Here is a 16,376-nt window from a genome sequence, read left to right as displayed (position 1 = left end):
GCGTACACACAGGTTTGCAGACGGCGCTGTTTAATATTCAGCATAACGATTAGAGTGTTTGGTATTCTATCCAGTCACAGGACAGGGGAGAGAGGCCACCAGAGTTCAGCTGTTATGCAGCATACAGTGTCCTTGAGTTTTAAGCTGCTAACTGTGTGTGACTGAGTTTGTGTCCTCACGAAGGTCTGCAAAGTGTGTGTGCATGCGTGTGCGCACTTGTTTATAAACTGAAAAGAAAGATAGAAAAAGGAAGATCAATCAAAGTTCACACACACGCATGCACACACACACACGCACACACTTGGTATACATTTATGTATGGGATCTATTACCAGTAAAGAACCAAATCCCCATGTCTACGTCACTCTGTCTCTCTGCAACAGCAGTATCAGTGAACACAGGGTCATTGGGGTCTACAGTGATTTCTCACTATGTGAATTATAGATGAAGAGAGGAGGTGTTGGGGTAAAAGATCCTTCCCCTGTGAGTGACTCACATTCACAGTCCACCTCCTTGCAGACCAACCCCCATGATCTCGAAGACTGTGTTTCATTGAGATAAAAGTCCTGAAGACATGACATCACCTGTACCTATTTGCCCCAAATGGCTTCTTAATTTGGCAACACTCTGTATTCCCCTCTTTCTCTGCTGCTTTGTTCTCTGTCCTTCCTTGGAAGCTGCTCAAGTTACTGAATTACTCAGATCCACTTCATCCAAAACACAGAGCAGATGTATGGCACACTAACCAAAAAACATGCACAAAGAACTCCACAAGATACAAACTCACAATGGGTTTTATCAAAAGTGCTCTCTTTGGAGAGGAATTTAAGGAATGTCCAATCTGTGTCCAAGCTGTGAAAGGAAACTAATCTGAAAGTGAGGGTGAGCATCAAGAAAGAGGGACTCGTGATAAGTGGAATAAAGGTGGCTTATCCCTCTTTTGGGAAAAAGGCAAAGTGAAAGATTCCATTTCGACAATTTTCCTTGCAGCTCATCTCAATAGAAGAAAAAACAAAACAAAACACTACAATGTAATGGTATACATTGAAATTAGTGTGGCAAGTAGGATGGTAGAACAGCCTGCAAAACATCTACAGTAGTCAATGGTGATTTGGACGCAGACTGACACACTGTGACGCTGTAACATTGCAATGTACTCATGAAAAACGTCTTTTTTTCATGGAAGTCATTAAAGGAGATGTTTGCTTTAGTCTCGATATAGATTTTGTCTTTTTAAATATATGCTTTGTTCTTTATACAGGTGCACATGGACATGTGTATATCTTTGTGACCCAGTTTTAACAGCCTCATCGTCTCTGCATCAGTGAATATTGAGCCAATAAATCCTTTAAGAAAGCAAAATAGAGAACAATGAGGAAAAGCATAAAAATAATGTTGACATGAAATATTTGTGTGAACAGAGGGCCCATTGACGGCTGTTTCTTGTGTCAGTTCCATGAGATATCCAATTTTACAGTTAAAAAATAAAGCTTCAGAACTCGGTCTTTCTGGTACAACATGGTATTGGCTTTCAAAACACACGTTGATTATGCACAAAATAAGCTTTGAGAGTGAAACTCTGTATAGAAGTAACAGGGGATTTTCAGACCATCAGGAATTCAGCACAAGTACAAGTTGAAGTTTCTAATGTTATGACTGGGAGGGATATTCAAATCTACTGTACCAACACGAAATAGTCTGTCCTCCTGTGTTATCGTCGCTCCTTTTATTTTTCTTTCACTTTTACATAACACATGCACCATGCAAACCGTTGGCTCATGGTTTGCATGTTATTTTAAGGGCCGTTTTGTGTGTGTGTGTGTGTGTGTGTGTGTGTGTGTGTGTGTGTGTGTGTGTGTGTGTGTGTGTGTGTGTGTGTGTGTGTGTGTGTGTGTGTGTGTGTGTGTGTGTGTTCTTTCACACTTTTTGTCATAAGCCTTCTAACAAGACCTTTTCTTCAATGCATTGTAGAAATAAAGCTTTTTAGATGCAAATGTCAGCAAAATTCAATTTAAGATGTGAAGACAGGTCTACGGCATCCATATGGTTTTCTTATAACAGAGGCTTGGATCTCACAAAACCTGATGGCTTTACTATGCCTGCTGAAACACCTCACAGCAATGTGCCTCTGCAAAGTTTGCAATTTAAAGATGTGTCCATTTGTCTGTTTTAATCTAAATTGTAATCCAGTATAAAAAATTAAATAAAACAAATACTGAGAAACTCACTGTGAGTGAGCACAAACTGTGCTTTGTAGTGAGAATGAGAACAAAGCAAAACTGGCTACAAAAATATCTCCAGTTTGTTTGAAGTGCCAGTATGTTGCTGATTTTAAAAACGCCCTAACTGGAACCACATTTCGGTCCCAAAGTCACTCACGGGCAGGGAGGGTGTAGCCCTTACCCACACACAAAAAAACATACGCACACGCACACACACACACACACACACACACACACACACACACACACACACACACACACACACACACACACACACACACTTGAACAAACAAAACAGATCTCTCCCGGTCAGTCGTCTCTCTAGACATTCCTGGCTGCCTTTGCCTGACCCTCCCTGCTCCATCTTACTCTGCCACTATGTGAAGCACTAGACGTGGAAGAAGACAGGATTTAGCCCTACCATTATTTCTCCATCAGGTTTTCAATAACCCATTGAACTGAACTGAAACTGTAGTCTACTGAGAGTCCCCCCCCACCCCCCACTCTTGTGTCGTAATCTAATCTGCACCATATGTAGATGCTGTTACATTAAAAGTGCAGACGAGTCATAAAGCCTATTTCAGATATAATGATCTCAGTATCATAAATCACCATAGAACTGCTTATGTCAGACTATGCTTGTTCTCAGTGTGACGTGTTTAAGAGTGTGTGTTTATTTTGTCTCAATGAATATGGGGGAGAAGCAGACAACGGCAGACAGTGGAAGACCAAGCGGAGAGCGCAGACCGGGTGTGTGTCAGACTTCACTGCCTACCGCAGCGTCCCAGTGTCAGGGTTAAAGAGATTCTCCATCTTGCTTCAATTAACCGTCCAGCAGTGTTTATATCACACTCAGCCAATATAGGTTACCTCTCCTATCGCATACCATCCACCCCGTTTCCCTACTCGACCCTAAAACTGGACTCCAATGCCCGCCCCTTTGTTAAACCTGCCTCACCCTTTTGGATCTTTTCCCCGCTTGGACCCAATTTCACCGGTTCAGTGCCTCATTATGACAACACCACGGCTCAGAATAGAAGCCCAGTCACTTCATAGCAAGACTTACTTAGGGCCTCAAATATGTCGCACCTACAAGCGTTTCTCACCTTGTGCTTCTTGGTAATATTTTTTGTAGGTCAGAGAAAGGTGAACATGTATAGAGAAGATAAGGGTATAAGTGCTGGATAGTGTCTCACTAAATCACAGCTGCTTGTTATTGTCCCTTCCTGCCTTGCTTCCTTTCTTCCTTCCCTCGCCACTCAGTCTCATATTGTCAACCTGCCCCCTCTCTCTTTCAGCATCTCTGGAGCTGCTCACATTTTTTTCTAAACAGGAACAATAACTCAGAAATGTATGAAGTACAAGTGCTCAGGATCTTGTTTTAGAGTTCTCCTATTCTGTCTTTACCCGTTTTTCCCAAATTCCCCACCGATTGCTTTGTCCCTTTTATTCTCGCTCCCCTGCAATGGTCAAACAACGGGGCCCTTGTGATAGCAAACTGAGGAAGCGACCAATAAAGGGAGATATGTATTTGACCGGAGAAAGAGAGCGAGGGACGGATGTGTGTATTAAAGCCAAAGAAAGAGTCATCTGGAGATGTTTAAGTTGGACAGGGCAGTTTCCGGTGTCTGGAGCAGGCCAAAAATACCCAGAAACAGAAAAAAAAAAGAAAATCTAGCAGGAAGGGAAAGGATACACGTCCTCCTTTCTCTTGTGACCCTGTGCGTAGAGCAAACTAAGCTGAATTTTGGGATTGCAGTTTATATCTTAGTTGCAACAAAAGCGTTCTTGCTAAACACATTACATTTAAATTGCACCTTGATCTGGCCTAAGGTCTGAAAACAGAATATTTCTGATAAATCCAACAAAACAAGACTGCAGCTAGCTTGTCAGACTTGGTGCAACTGTGTTTCTTTCAAACCTTCATGACATATTTCAAAAATAGCCAAGGCTTAGAGTAAAATATCTTGCAAATGCATGCGTGCTCAAATGGCGCTTCATGCGGTTTTTGTAATAGAGGAATACTTGTGCTGTCATACAACAGAAAACAGACCCGCTGAGTCATTCAAATATAGGTGCCTATAGACTCAGCCATGGCTTTGGCGCACACATTAGTATCTATTTATGGCACCATAAACCGGATTGATTTTGTTATGTTAACAACTTGTGGTTTCAACGGCTGCTTTTCCAGCTGTGTAAAATGAACACAAGTGCCCAATTTAGGTCATACAAAAAACAGAGTCATTCCAACGGCTGCACTGAACTCGAATGCCAAAATTTATTCAAAGTAAGCCAAACCTGAGAGCAACGTAGGCTCGTGTTTGAAGGTGCAAACAAGAAGTGACAACATTGTAGGGGGTAGAGGAGACGCCAAGGTATGGATGTAGAATTAAATGAATGCAGTAATTTAGTCCTATGGAATCTGGTCAAAACACATATGGTGTGAAGTGATCAGTCATATGAGGACAGGGAATCCTGGACCCACAGACAAACAGTGCATTCCTGAAAAGTATGCAGCTCATTCTTATTCTTATTTATTAATGTATTATTTGTTGCAAAAGCACACTAGGTGTGTGTGTGTGTGTGTGTGTGTGTGTGTGTGTGTGTGTGTGTGTGTGTGTGTGTGTGTGTGTGTGTGTGTGTGTGTGTGTGTGTGTGTGTGTGTGTGTGCTCTGCAGACAGATGCATTCGGGTGAAAGAACACACACACACACACACACACACACACACACACACACACACACACACACACACACACACACACACACACACGGATAGAGAGGTCTGCAGTTTCTCATGGCTGTGAGCTGCTGCAGAAAATTCCCCCTCATCTCCTCCTCTCCCCGCCCCCACATCTTGCCTCCATTATTCCCGTGTTTTCGAAGCAACTCCGATGACAGCGAGAGACACAGCCGGGCGAGTGAAGGCGGACTGCCTGCGCCTCATAGCCGTCCTCCGGTGGTCCCCCTCCGGTTGCTGACCGGTGGTACGGTCTCGTGCTATCCGCCCGCACTTCCACGCGCCGTTTGTGAGCAACGGTGGTGCCGGTGGTGGTGGTAGGGGGGGTGTCGGCGGACCGGGACTAGAGCGCCGTGACTCTCTGATGAGAGACAGCGAGAGGAGGGGAGAGGAAAGAGGAGCCGCTTCCGAAAACGCTCCATTATTTTTGAGTTCATTTCGGGGAAGATATGAGAGGACGACCGCGGCGTTCACGCGCCCCACGGACGTCCAGCCAGCTGCGACGCGTAACTAACATTAACTAAATGGTCACAAACATGGATGCTGATGTGCCTCTTCCTCTAGGCCAGCCGGCAACACGGGTGGTTTTTCATGATTTTCTTTTGGCTCGGCTGGTTTCTTTTTGGGATTAAACGTTTTTTTTTTGTTGTTGTTGTTGTTTTTTCCCCCCCTCCTTTCTCCTACACCTGGAGCCGCTCATCGTGTGGGAGCGTTTGTTAGCAAGGTACTGACGATAACGTTTACTGCAGGCACTGACCGAGCATCACTGTTAGTGTGTGTGTGTGTGTGTGTGTGTGTGTGTGTGTGTGTGTGTGTGTGTGTGTGTGTGTGTGTGTGTGTGTGTGTGTGTGTGTGTGTGTGTGTGTCAGCTCCACCGACATAATCAAACATCAGGATGCTTTTTTGTCGTCTCATTTTCATGCCAGGTCCTTTCTGATCTCAAGTGTCTCTGTTCAGTGACTCAGGCCAGAGGATTCATGTCAGCCAGTTGCAACCTGACAAGTAATGGCTTAGAAATGTTGGTGGATTACATGCTGCATGAATCACACACCGCCAGAGCAAGGTGATGAAGATGTGTCTCCCTCCTCCTCACACGTGTTACTTTTCAGCTGCATTCATGTTGACATGTTTCAGTACCAATGTGTCAGGATAGCAAGTTCACTCCAGATGAATCTACAGAACTGCTGTGTTCATCAGAAATTCAACAATGTTTGTTTTTTTTAACAGAGTGAAATGTTGTCGGATGTTCCCAGTTATAAAGAATTCCTATGTAATTTTTTTTTTTACACTGGAAGATGGGACCTTTCCCACTTCCCTCTTATGCAGCAAATACTTCCAGTAATGTGTACTATCTGTCTCAGATGTGGATCAACGTTACATTAAGTTGAAATATTCATAATTTCCAAGCTTTTCAGTCATGTTTAATGACATTGAGCTATTCATAGAGACTTTATAACATTTGGTTTAAAGATGGATAAAAGCTCAGTAGCTTGTGGCCAAGACCACAAAGTGTATTTTATGACTAAAACCATTAAGTGTCTGTTTCTGGGCTGCCTAATTTTAGCCTAGGGGTAGTGATTTGTTACCTTGACGGTAAGGCTTTGCGGTATTCCCAGGTGCCTCAAGTAGCATGCCAGTGTGAACTAATCTGTGTGTGTGTGTGTGTGTGTGTGTGTGTGTGTGTGTGTGTGTGTGTGTGTGTGTGTGTGTGTGTGTGTACAGTCTGCATTGCAGTTTGAAGCAATTTTTTTTTTATGAAGAGTACTTATGTAAAATAGTTCAATATCGTACTTTTACCCTCTGTGTTTGCAGCAACTTTAGATTCGCTGGCGCCTCAGATTTTTTAGAAAGCTATTGTAAATCTATTTGCCAATAGCAGAGGCTATAGATACACCACTAACCTGCCACTCAGTTGTTATGGCAGTAATTAGAATTTACTGTATACAGTATAAACATGGAAAGTTTTGGGAGGGTAATGTAACTCCAGGTCAGGAGGGTTTTGAGATGAAAACAAAAGGCACCAGTGGAAAATGCAGGGGTGTGTATATCACAGACTGTGTGCACAGGTGCACCCAATCTAAACCCTCAAACCACAGGAGATCAATGGTGAGTGGGAAGGCGAAGCCAACTCTGCCAAGCAGTCAGAAGCCACACACACATGTCAGCCCCCCCCCCCTTTTAGGATCGTTCACATAGAGACGAGCATGGGGCCATAGCTATGTCACTTCTCTTCTCCTCTTTGCTAAACCCTCATGTCGAGGCTGCCACCGTAATGCAAGCTGGCATAAATGGTGAGAAAGTAAAGCACCCGTTACACCCAAAGCCCTTTGAAGACAAACCCTTACCAACTTGCAATAGCCTCGGGAGGCCAATATGATCCTCGCGGTGATACGTTACAAACCGGTTACGCTTGTGTTCATGTTTATGTCATCTGTGGGGTTTTTTTTGTTGTTTTTTTGTTTTCAGGGAATTCTCACGAGTTGGTTAGGACTGAGAGCGTCTTATAGTTTTTCCAACATTACTCAGCTGCTTCACACACCCCCACACACTGTCACCTCTTCCAGTCCCCATCTCCCAGATGTGAGGGAAGTGTGGGAGGAGCCACTGGGTGTTTGTGCTCCCTGGAGTGCTCACATCCTAAGACACACACACACACACACCCCTATAGAATTTGTGTTGAAGTGTGTTACTGTATGTTTGATTTGTTTGCATTTCATTGCACACCTCACTACAAATTCTCAGACACGTTTTGTCGTGACGCGTGGTTGTGTCTGACCTGTGAAATGTTTGCTAAAACTTTTGCTTTCCCACAGTTGGCAGCCTCCTCGTTGCACCTGCTTCAGTGTTTACGCTTGAACTTGACAGACGGATATTATCCGTTTTATTTTTTTTTTCTCTTTTGTGGTTCAACTCAGCAGCACAGAAAAAAAAACATGACGGAGAACATTGTTAGCGGGAATCTTCGCTTGCTGTGGTCACTAGTTCATTGATGGTGAATGGATTTCCTGCTAAAAGGAGGAATGTGAGAAATGTCCGTGAGGAACAGTGAGCGGGATGTTGTCTCTGTTGGCCCATTGTGTGCCGTTAGCTCAGCTAACCTTGTTACGATATTATTGAGATAATGCACGGGCATGTAAATCCAAGCTTGGCACACAGCACATGGTGCACCAATCGATGTTGGGGAACATAGTTTTCTTGTTATCATGCGATCAGTTAGATAATTTAATCTTTTTGGGACATTTAACAAAATTCAGTTTGCGTGTGAAAACCCAAACAAATGTTGGGATTTTGATGCATATCAGCATGACGTGATGTATCATGGTGATTGATTGAAACAAATATAAAAAGAAGCGTGTTTTTTGCTCTGCTTTTCTCAGATGACAGAGGGAAGGCGATGTCAGGTCCATCTCCTGGACGACAGGAAGCTCGAGCTCCTCGTACAGGTAACGGTCTCTCCGGCCATCCTTCCAGCACTTTCTTTTCTTCTTCCCCTCCCTCTTTGCAGATTTCTATTTCTTGGAGCCAGGTAGACGTGACGTTGACCGTCCTTTGGGATTTGATTAGCGCTGACAAAGGGAAATATTTGTCGTGCTTTCCTTCTGCTTGCGAGATCTTTCTCCACTGACACTTTTTGAATAACACAAGCAGACATAACACTTGTAAACACTGATTTGCTGTCCCTGTTCAAGCAATGCATCCTGACAGTGATTTCAGATCTAATCAGTCAGCGGCACCAGCATTTACTTGGCCCAAACTATCCCTTTTCTGGGTCTCCACTACCTCTGCCAGGCCTCTCCACAGTCATTTGAAGGAGAAAAAAAAGCAGATTCGTTATGTTTAGTGATGTTTAAAAAATTCCTTTCTTTTTAGGTTCAGCCTAAAAACCCATTCTGCAAGCATGTTCTTGCGTATTGTTTTCATTGAGTGCTAATATATTCAAAATTTTTGTCATCCCTTGTATTCTTACATTGTTACCACGTGAAACAGTCAAAAGCAATTGAATCTTCCATGAGAAGCTCCTTACCCTCCTTCTAACCTCTCCCAGCTCCCTTTGGTCTGACCATTACTTGATTCCTCTGGAAGAATAGAAAGACAAAAGACAGTAATTGCCCTGGAACGGGAGAAGAGGACGGCGCGGAGAATATAAAGATTGACGCAAAAACTCAGGAGGTTGAGATCGAGAGAGAAAAGTGAGATGAGAGCTCGGCAGTGGAGAGAGGGAGAGACAGAGAGAGAGAGAGAGAGAGCGAGAAAGAGAGAGGAGATGACAATGAAGGGATGAGGATAGAGAGGAGAAAATGGAGGAGACTGCCAGGGATAGGTCTGCTGACTTTCTGATTTGATTACTCTGCCAGAACTGATCCTCTCTTTAAAATTGGTGCTTCTTTCTGCTTCTCTCCCAATTTTCTCCTCTCTCTGTCGTTGCCTCGCAGCCCCTCACCCTCTTCATCGTCTTTTCTGATTCGTCCACCTACTTTTTCTGTGCTCTGTCGCCCTTTGCATCAAATCTCCAAACACATCTGCTGCTGCTCCGTATCTCACCCATCCATTTTGTCTTATGACTCGTTCTCTTGGTAGCTGATTGAGGTTGTAATGGGGACATAAACACAGAAAGGTGTGAACTGAAATGAAAACAGGCTTTGCTTCATGCTGTGCTTATTGAAAGAATTTTACTGGAACATCAGAGAAAAGTTTTAAAGAAGACATTCTGGAGGTCAGTCAGTCGACAGCAGGACCATAGAGAATTACAGTGTTATTCTTAGAAGTACTAAGAAGTCATTAGGTCTTCCATGAAAAAAAATTAAAAAGATTGTTATGAAGCACATCAAAAGCAGTGAAAACAGTTGCATATTTCACAATAATACTATGCAAATCTTCACTGATCATGCAACAGCGCTTTGGTCGAGTGTGTTGCTGATGAGGTTGAGTTTTCACGCCAAGTCAGCTCTTATCTAAAGGGCTGGATGTGACTTCTGTCCCTGACTGTAACACTGACCAGCTGTTTAATCCCAAAAGTGTCATTCACCCTTTTCCTCTTCCTTATCCGCTTACTCCTACATTTGACGGCGTGTCCTCTGTGGTTTGTTTATGACGCGATGCCCCATTGGTCGAGGACTATGTGCCGGAGGGACAGCTCACCTATTGATCATGTTCTCAAAATGAAAGCTACTCAGCAACTTTAGTACAGTGAGAACAGACATGTTTACCAACTTGAGTTTCTAATTTGTTAAATGAGTGGTGTGTTCCAGTTACGTTGGATGTGTCTAAAGCTAACTGCACTCACTGGACTTGACATTTATCTGATTATACAGTCAAATGAGTGCAGGATGTGTGGCTATAGCCTTGTTCTTACACCGTCTGAGACGGCCTCTGATGAATCAGTTACCGCGCTATAAACCTCAGCATTTTTTTGAAAGCACCAAGAGTCTGGTTCGCTCCTTCCTGGCCGATGCCTTGCTGCCAGTCAGCCAAGTGAACCACTGTTGTGTTTGTCACTCTGTCTGCTGGTTAGCTTTTGGGTGTCTCCTCCTCGCTTTCACCTCCCTGTAATTCTTGCACTTTTAATAACCCGTGCTGCTGAGGAGGCACCGGGCTAAACGTCTCTTAAAAGTATTACTGTCTAAGCTAGGAGAGAGCACTGCTGTCTGATGGATGGCTCCATAGTGTGTTTGCGTGTTTGTAAAAGGCATCTACACTGGCTGTTTATGTCTGTTGTGTGAGCCGGTTTTCATGTGCATGTTTATTGTGTATCACTGACTAAATTGCCTGCCAGTCACTGTCTGTATCACTTTTAATATCTTCCACAAACAATATAACAGAACTGGTTGCTGTAATCTCACAGATACGCTGTAGTGCATGCTCGTGGAAACGGGAAGGTATCGCCACTTGAAGAGGGAAGCGAAACTCAATTATACTATCCGGTGCTGCCAGTGTGACTCCACAAGCTGCTTGGTATTCATAACAAGTTTGATGCAAGAAGCCCAATGCAACCTTGCTGGAATGTCTTCCATGTCGATTTCTGTGCTCTTCTGATGTTTGACAGAGTATCCTGGTTCTGTTTTACCCTCATGTCATCTTTCCAATGGTTTACTGTGTGTGCCCGTGTATCCCTGTCCCCCACTTATTCTTTGTTACCCTGTGGTGGGAGGGATGCTGTTTAATTGATATTGTTGCCAAGGCAGTAGATTGTTGTGTGGTAATGAAAGACCAGCACAGTCTGTCTCTCAGACTCAACCAAAACATGTATTACTGCTAATACTATAAAGATAGCCTCCCTTTAAACCTAAAATTTCCACATCTGACATGTGTTGAGCACTTCAAAGGGTTTCTAGTGCTGATCTGGTGGGGTATTGCTCTCCTATTTAGGGAAATAACCGAGTCAAACTGAGCTGCCATGCATGAGAGTACCAATTTATGTCCAGCCACACAAATCAGCACTTGAACATAATGAAGGTCAGCACTCCAGTCATGGCACATGTTAAATAAAAGACAAGTAGCTACAGAGTAGACACTGTTTCAGCACATTTATGATACTTGCTTTATTTTTACTTTATGTTCAGCTGGCTGCTTTCAGTGACAATCTCAATATGCCGTTGTACTTTAGCACAATGGCCTTCAGGGTCTTGCGCTACGACATCAAAGGCTCTGGAGAACAAACCGTGTACTTTTTGCTTGACTGTTGTGAAACATGACAAAATACGGCAGAACCTGAACCTATATGTTCACCTGAAGGTCTCTCTTTCACGTCTGATTTCTCCAGAGCTTTTACGCGTCGCAGAATTACTGTAGGCTTCGTGCTTCTAAGGGATCTAGGTCATTGAAGAAACTCGTTTGTGTGTGTGTGTGTGTGTGTGTGTGTGTGTGTGTGTGTGTGTGTGTGTGTGTGTGTGTGTGTGTGTGTGTGTGTGTGTGTGTGTGTGTGTGTGTGTGTGTGTGTGTGTGTGTGTGTGTGTGTGTGTGTGTGTGTGTGTGTGTGTGCAATGTGCGCTGTCCCTGTCTTTAAATAGCTCCCAGTAGATTGTGGCACTCGAGTTGTAGCTGTGCAGTGAGGAGCTGCTGGACATGAGGATGAGAAAGTGCATAGTGTGGCACTGCACTGTAATGTGGCTGTGTGGTGTGTGTCTGCACTTTTCACACTGTGCCTATTTCGTCATGTCTCCCTTTATCCTATACAGCCGAAGTGTTCCCTCTCAAAACGTTGAATGTACTGCATGTGAGCTGTATGTTTTTGTGTGTGTCTGTGTGTGTGTGTGTGTGTGAAGACAGCGAGTCACACCCATGGTTAACCTCAGGGCCGGGCGTACTGTTACTCAGGATGTGACCAACCAGCATATGGCAGCAGTCCCTGGCCTTTGCTTGGTTTTAAGATGATGTGCAATGCTCTTATGACGTCTTATAAAGAAGAGTTCCCGTCACATCCATCTTAGGCAGTATTCCACAGTATTAGCCAGCAAGGTGTTGTTGCTAGCTGCAGCCCTCTCGCTGCAACACAGTGGTTCAGCCCAGAGCCATGACTCTGCATTGGCAGCGTGGGTCAGAAAGGAGAGAGGAGGGAGGGGAAGGGCAGCATACCTGCACTGTCAGCAACATCCACACACTCCATCCATCTTTCTCGAACTCTCTCTGTCTCATTCATCTCCACCTCTCTTGTTCTTTTCCGCTTTTTTCCCCAGTGTTTGTCAGAACGCTTAGTCACTGCACTAAATCAATAGCTGATATAGCAGATTAGCATAAAGCCTTCCATGTAACTTTTCCAATGTAACATCAATGTGATGAATGTTCATGCATAAAGTGGAGTTGAACAGATAAATGCAATCCAACCCAACCTCATGTCTGTGCTTCTTTGCAGCCCAAGCTGATGGCAAAGGATTTGCTGGACCTAGTAGCCTCTCACTTCAACCTAAAGGAGAAGGAGTACTTTGGAATCGCATACACAGATGAAACGTAAGTCTCATTCAGTGTTTATTACCTCTAATAATTATGGTGTGTCATGGTCGAATGTTGTGAACGTTTTCACATTCTCTACTTGGATAAAAGTACAGATACTAGTATAAAGAAAGGCTGATAAAAGTAGTTTCTTCAAGAGAAATGTATTCACTCTGGAGGTGCATCCGATTAGGTCTTTGCATTAGTGTGGGAGACTCAAGTTCAAGTTCTGTTTGCAGCAGGAAGAGCATCTAGTGGAGAAACTACTATAATCTATAGGGCAGTGTGCAATGACTGGTTGTGGCAGGACCTGCACAAACGGAGCAGCCAAATAAACAATCACTAATGTAAATGTAATAATTTACTGGAGTGCAAAGGTTTCAGCTGCTCTCTTTCAAAGTTTCCACAGCAGATGATGTGACCTGACTGCATGTTTGATTTGGCGCAAGTTTTACGCCAGATGCTTTACTTGACACAACCTGAGCAATTGGGGATTAAGGCATGCTAATGGGATTTGAACCATCAATCCCCTGGTTACAAATTTACTTTCCTAACCTTTAGGCCACCTCAAAAGTAAAAAGACCAAATACAAAACAAAAAAACCTACAAAAGTACATAAGGATTCACAGGCATATTAATTAGTGGTGGCGCAGATCGTAATTAAATATGCAGTATACATTTGGGCATCAACTTTTTCAGAAGGCTAAAACTGACTGTTATATAATTTTGATAAAGCATGTTGTTTTTGATATGCTGCAATAAATGTGATCAGGACTGGTAAAAAGCCATACAATTTTCTGTAAATCATAACTGCAACATGTAAGATAAGCAATAAATATAGAATTACCAATGCTATTAAAGTAAATGCCTTTCTTTGACCATGTGCAATAACCATCTTGAAAGCATTGACATTTCATACCCAGTTTAAATCAATATCTTTTATTGTGAAACACAGGAAGCTGCTGTCTGCCCTTTTTTTTTTTTTTTTTTTTTTTTCTGAATCGCAAACTGCACCCAATGGACTCAATGGCTTAACTTCCTTTCTTTGTGTTGTTATTTCTCTTAAGTTATCTTCTCAACTCATCATCTGTAGAGGTTCAAAGAAGAGACGAGCAGTTTGGAGAATGCGAGGAGTAGAAAGTACAGATATTTGCATGGGAATGCAGAAAAGATTGTCCTCAGATGATTGATAGCCTTTTGGCTACTCCCTTCCCTGAGTAGCGACAGTGGATGGTGAACGACAGTTAGATGCCCCACCCCTCAGTGTGAACCAGGGGAAGCGGGATTCAAACCCTCAGGTTTCCAGTCCCAGGCTGACTGTCTTAACGTTGAACTCACCACTGCTGATATACAACTTTATGCCAAATCCAGTAAACAATCATAAACATAATCTTGGTGCACCATAACACTAAACAACAGGTGGCACGCAACAAAATACAAACACTTTCTTACTCTACCAATGTCCATTGGATTTGGCTTAGGAAAAAAAATGGATGTTATAATGACATTAATGGTATGACAACATTTTCTATCTGCTAGGCAAGTAAAAAGAAAAGGTAATGTGATAAACACAGTTATAGAGCCAGTGGTGTGAAGTACATATGAACTCGGCTGATCGAATTGACGTGTTAACCATGACAAAGTGGAAGGGCCTTAAAACATATGGCATATTGTCTGAAGCACGATGCGTCGTCGCAGGTATGGCTTTCCAATTACTTCAGAACAAACAGACCACATCTACTTGCGTTGGATTGTAAAGTTAAAGTTTAAAATGCTTTTTGCTGCGAGTGAATTTCCACACAACTGCTGTTCCACTGTGTGACCACTAATTGAACTTTGTAGCTTTAGTGAAGCAATCTGAAAGCCTTTGAAAAAGCTTTGGCCATTGTGAAATTTCAAGTTAATGTTAGATGCTGCACAATGTACGAAAAGCACCACTTTTAAAATGCGGTTGTTGGTTTTGGCATGTTTTCTCCCTCGAGGAATTTCCAGTGTGCTTTTTTAAAACTCGACTCGACTCTTTGCTTTGTGCAGCTTTAACTGTGAAATAGTGCACCGAGACTTATCCCAGATATCTAAATCATATTTTTTTTTACTTGTCTTTCACTTACAAACAAGATGAGTTTTTTCTTAAGGAAATTGCCGATGAGATTGTCAGGTAAACAAAGAATAATAATCACAATTTATTTGACTCTGAAACAAGCGACGCGTAACAGCTACAAAAGGGTTTGATGCTACGATTAAGCTATTATTGTCGTTCTGAGGCCTAACGCGGACGACAAGTGTGTGTTTGCCAGACGGCTCCTTACAAGAGCGGTGCTTGAAATGCAAAAATGACATTCAAATTAGTTTTATCGTGTTTGGTGACCTAGAAAGGCAGACGCGCCACAGCATGAGAGTCGTGCAACCGTGACAGTCATTTACATACAGGCAAACACAGCTATGGCCTTTGTGTCTCTCTTTTTTCTTTTTTCTTTTTTCTTTTTTTTGCTTTATCTCATGCTCCCACTGATGTCAAGCAATACTGTCCCTCTGCTCTCTGGCATTTATATGACTATGATGCACATCGTCGCCAGTGTCAGTCCAGTAAAGCAGCTTCCGCTTTCCAGTCTTCGACCCCCTGGGCAAACACTGTGATGTGTAGATTTGTTATGTGTGCCTGGGGAGAGCAGACGCACCAGCTCTGACCACTTGCTGATCAGGGGATGTGTGTATGGGGGGGAAAGGAAGGCAAGAGAGAGGAAAGGAGAGAGGAGACTGAGGAATGATTGGGAGATGTTGCTTAGTTGCTTGGGAGACTGTGCAGAGTCACCAGGGTGACAAGCTGTCGCTGCAGTTTTTCTCTCTGTTGGAAACTGGGAGAGAAAAGAGGGCAAGGGTGGCGGGGTGGGGAGAGGGAGTAGAAAAGAAAAACAGGGAGGCTTAAGAATCAAATGTACAAGTGTCATGTGATCAACTTATCTTGAGCATTCAGACCTCTTCAAATAACTCTTAACACGAACTTGTTGTTTTTCTTCATCAGGGGCCATTTTAGCTGGCTGCAGCTGGACCGCAGGGTATTAGAACATGAATTCCCCAAGAAGTCGGGTCCTATTGTCCTCTACTTCTGTGTCAGGTGAGTGTTTTTCAACACTGTAAACACCTTGTGATATGCATGCCACTGTCGGAGTGGAGGCAGTGAAGTGATTCCATCTGTATTTGTGTATGCATGCACTCGTGCAATGATAGAAGCAGATCAGTACGATTAGTCATTGAGACCCACGATGAGATTGCTCTCACCCCTGCGTTTAACTCCCGCCACAGGGCCCCTCAGCCAATCATGAGCCTCTTAGACCTCATCTGCATGCACTGCATGCAAATCCCATCAACTAGATCCACATTGACAGCAGGAGTACACCAAACACATCAGCAGAAAGTATTTCTACAGGAGACACGCGCCACTGTTTCTAGCATACATCAATGCTGTACAGGTTTCTCTTAAAACAATTC

General features: G+C 43.3%; 1 protein-coding gene across 1 annotated transcript in view; it reads left to right on the top strand.

The window, feature by feature from the left end:
- Positions 1–16,376, top strand: part of frmd4a (FERM domain containing 4A) — a 57,925-nt gene that overhangs the window by 16,931 nt on the left and 24,618 nt on the right. The window contains exons 2-4 of the mRNA XM_080504953.1: positions 8,339–8,404; positions 12,811–12,905; positions 15,910–16,002. Of these exons, the coding sequence (XP_080361079.1) occupies positions 8,339–8,404; positions 12,811–12,905; positions 15,910–16,002 (254 nt within the window). The remainder of the gene's footprint in view (positions 1–8,338; positions 8,405–12,810; positions 12,906–15,909; positions 16,003–16,376) is intronic.

The sequence above is a fragment of the Blennius ocellaris genome (assembly GCF_963422515.1).
Source record: "Blennius ocellaris genome assembly, chromosome: 11".
Classification (NCBI taxonomy): domain Eukaryota; kingdom Metazoa; phylum Chordata; class Actinopteri; order Blenniiformes; family Blenniidae; genus Blennius; species Blennius ocellaris.
Note: the sequence above shows the minus strand (reverse complement) of the source record. Positions and strands in the feature narration are given on the sequence as shown.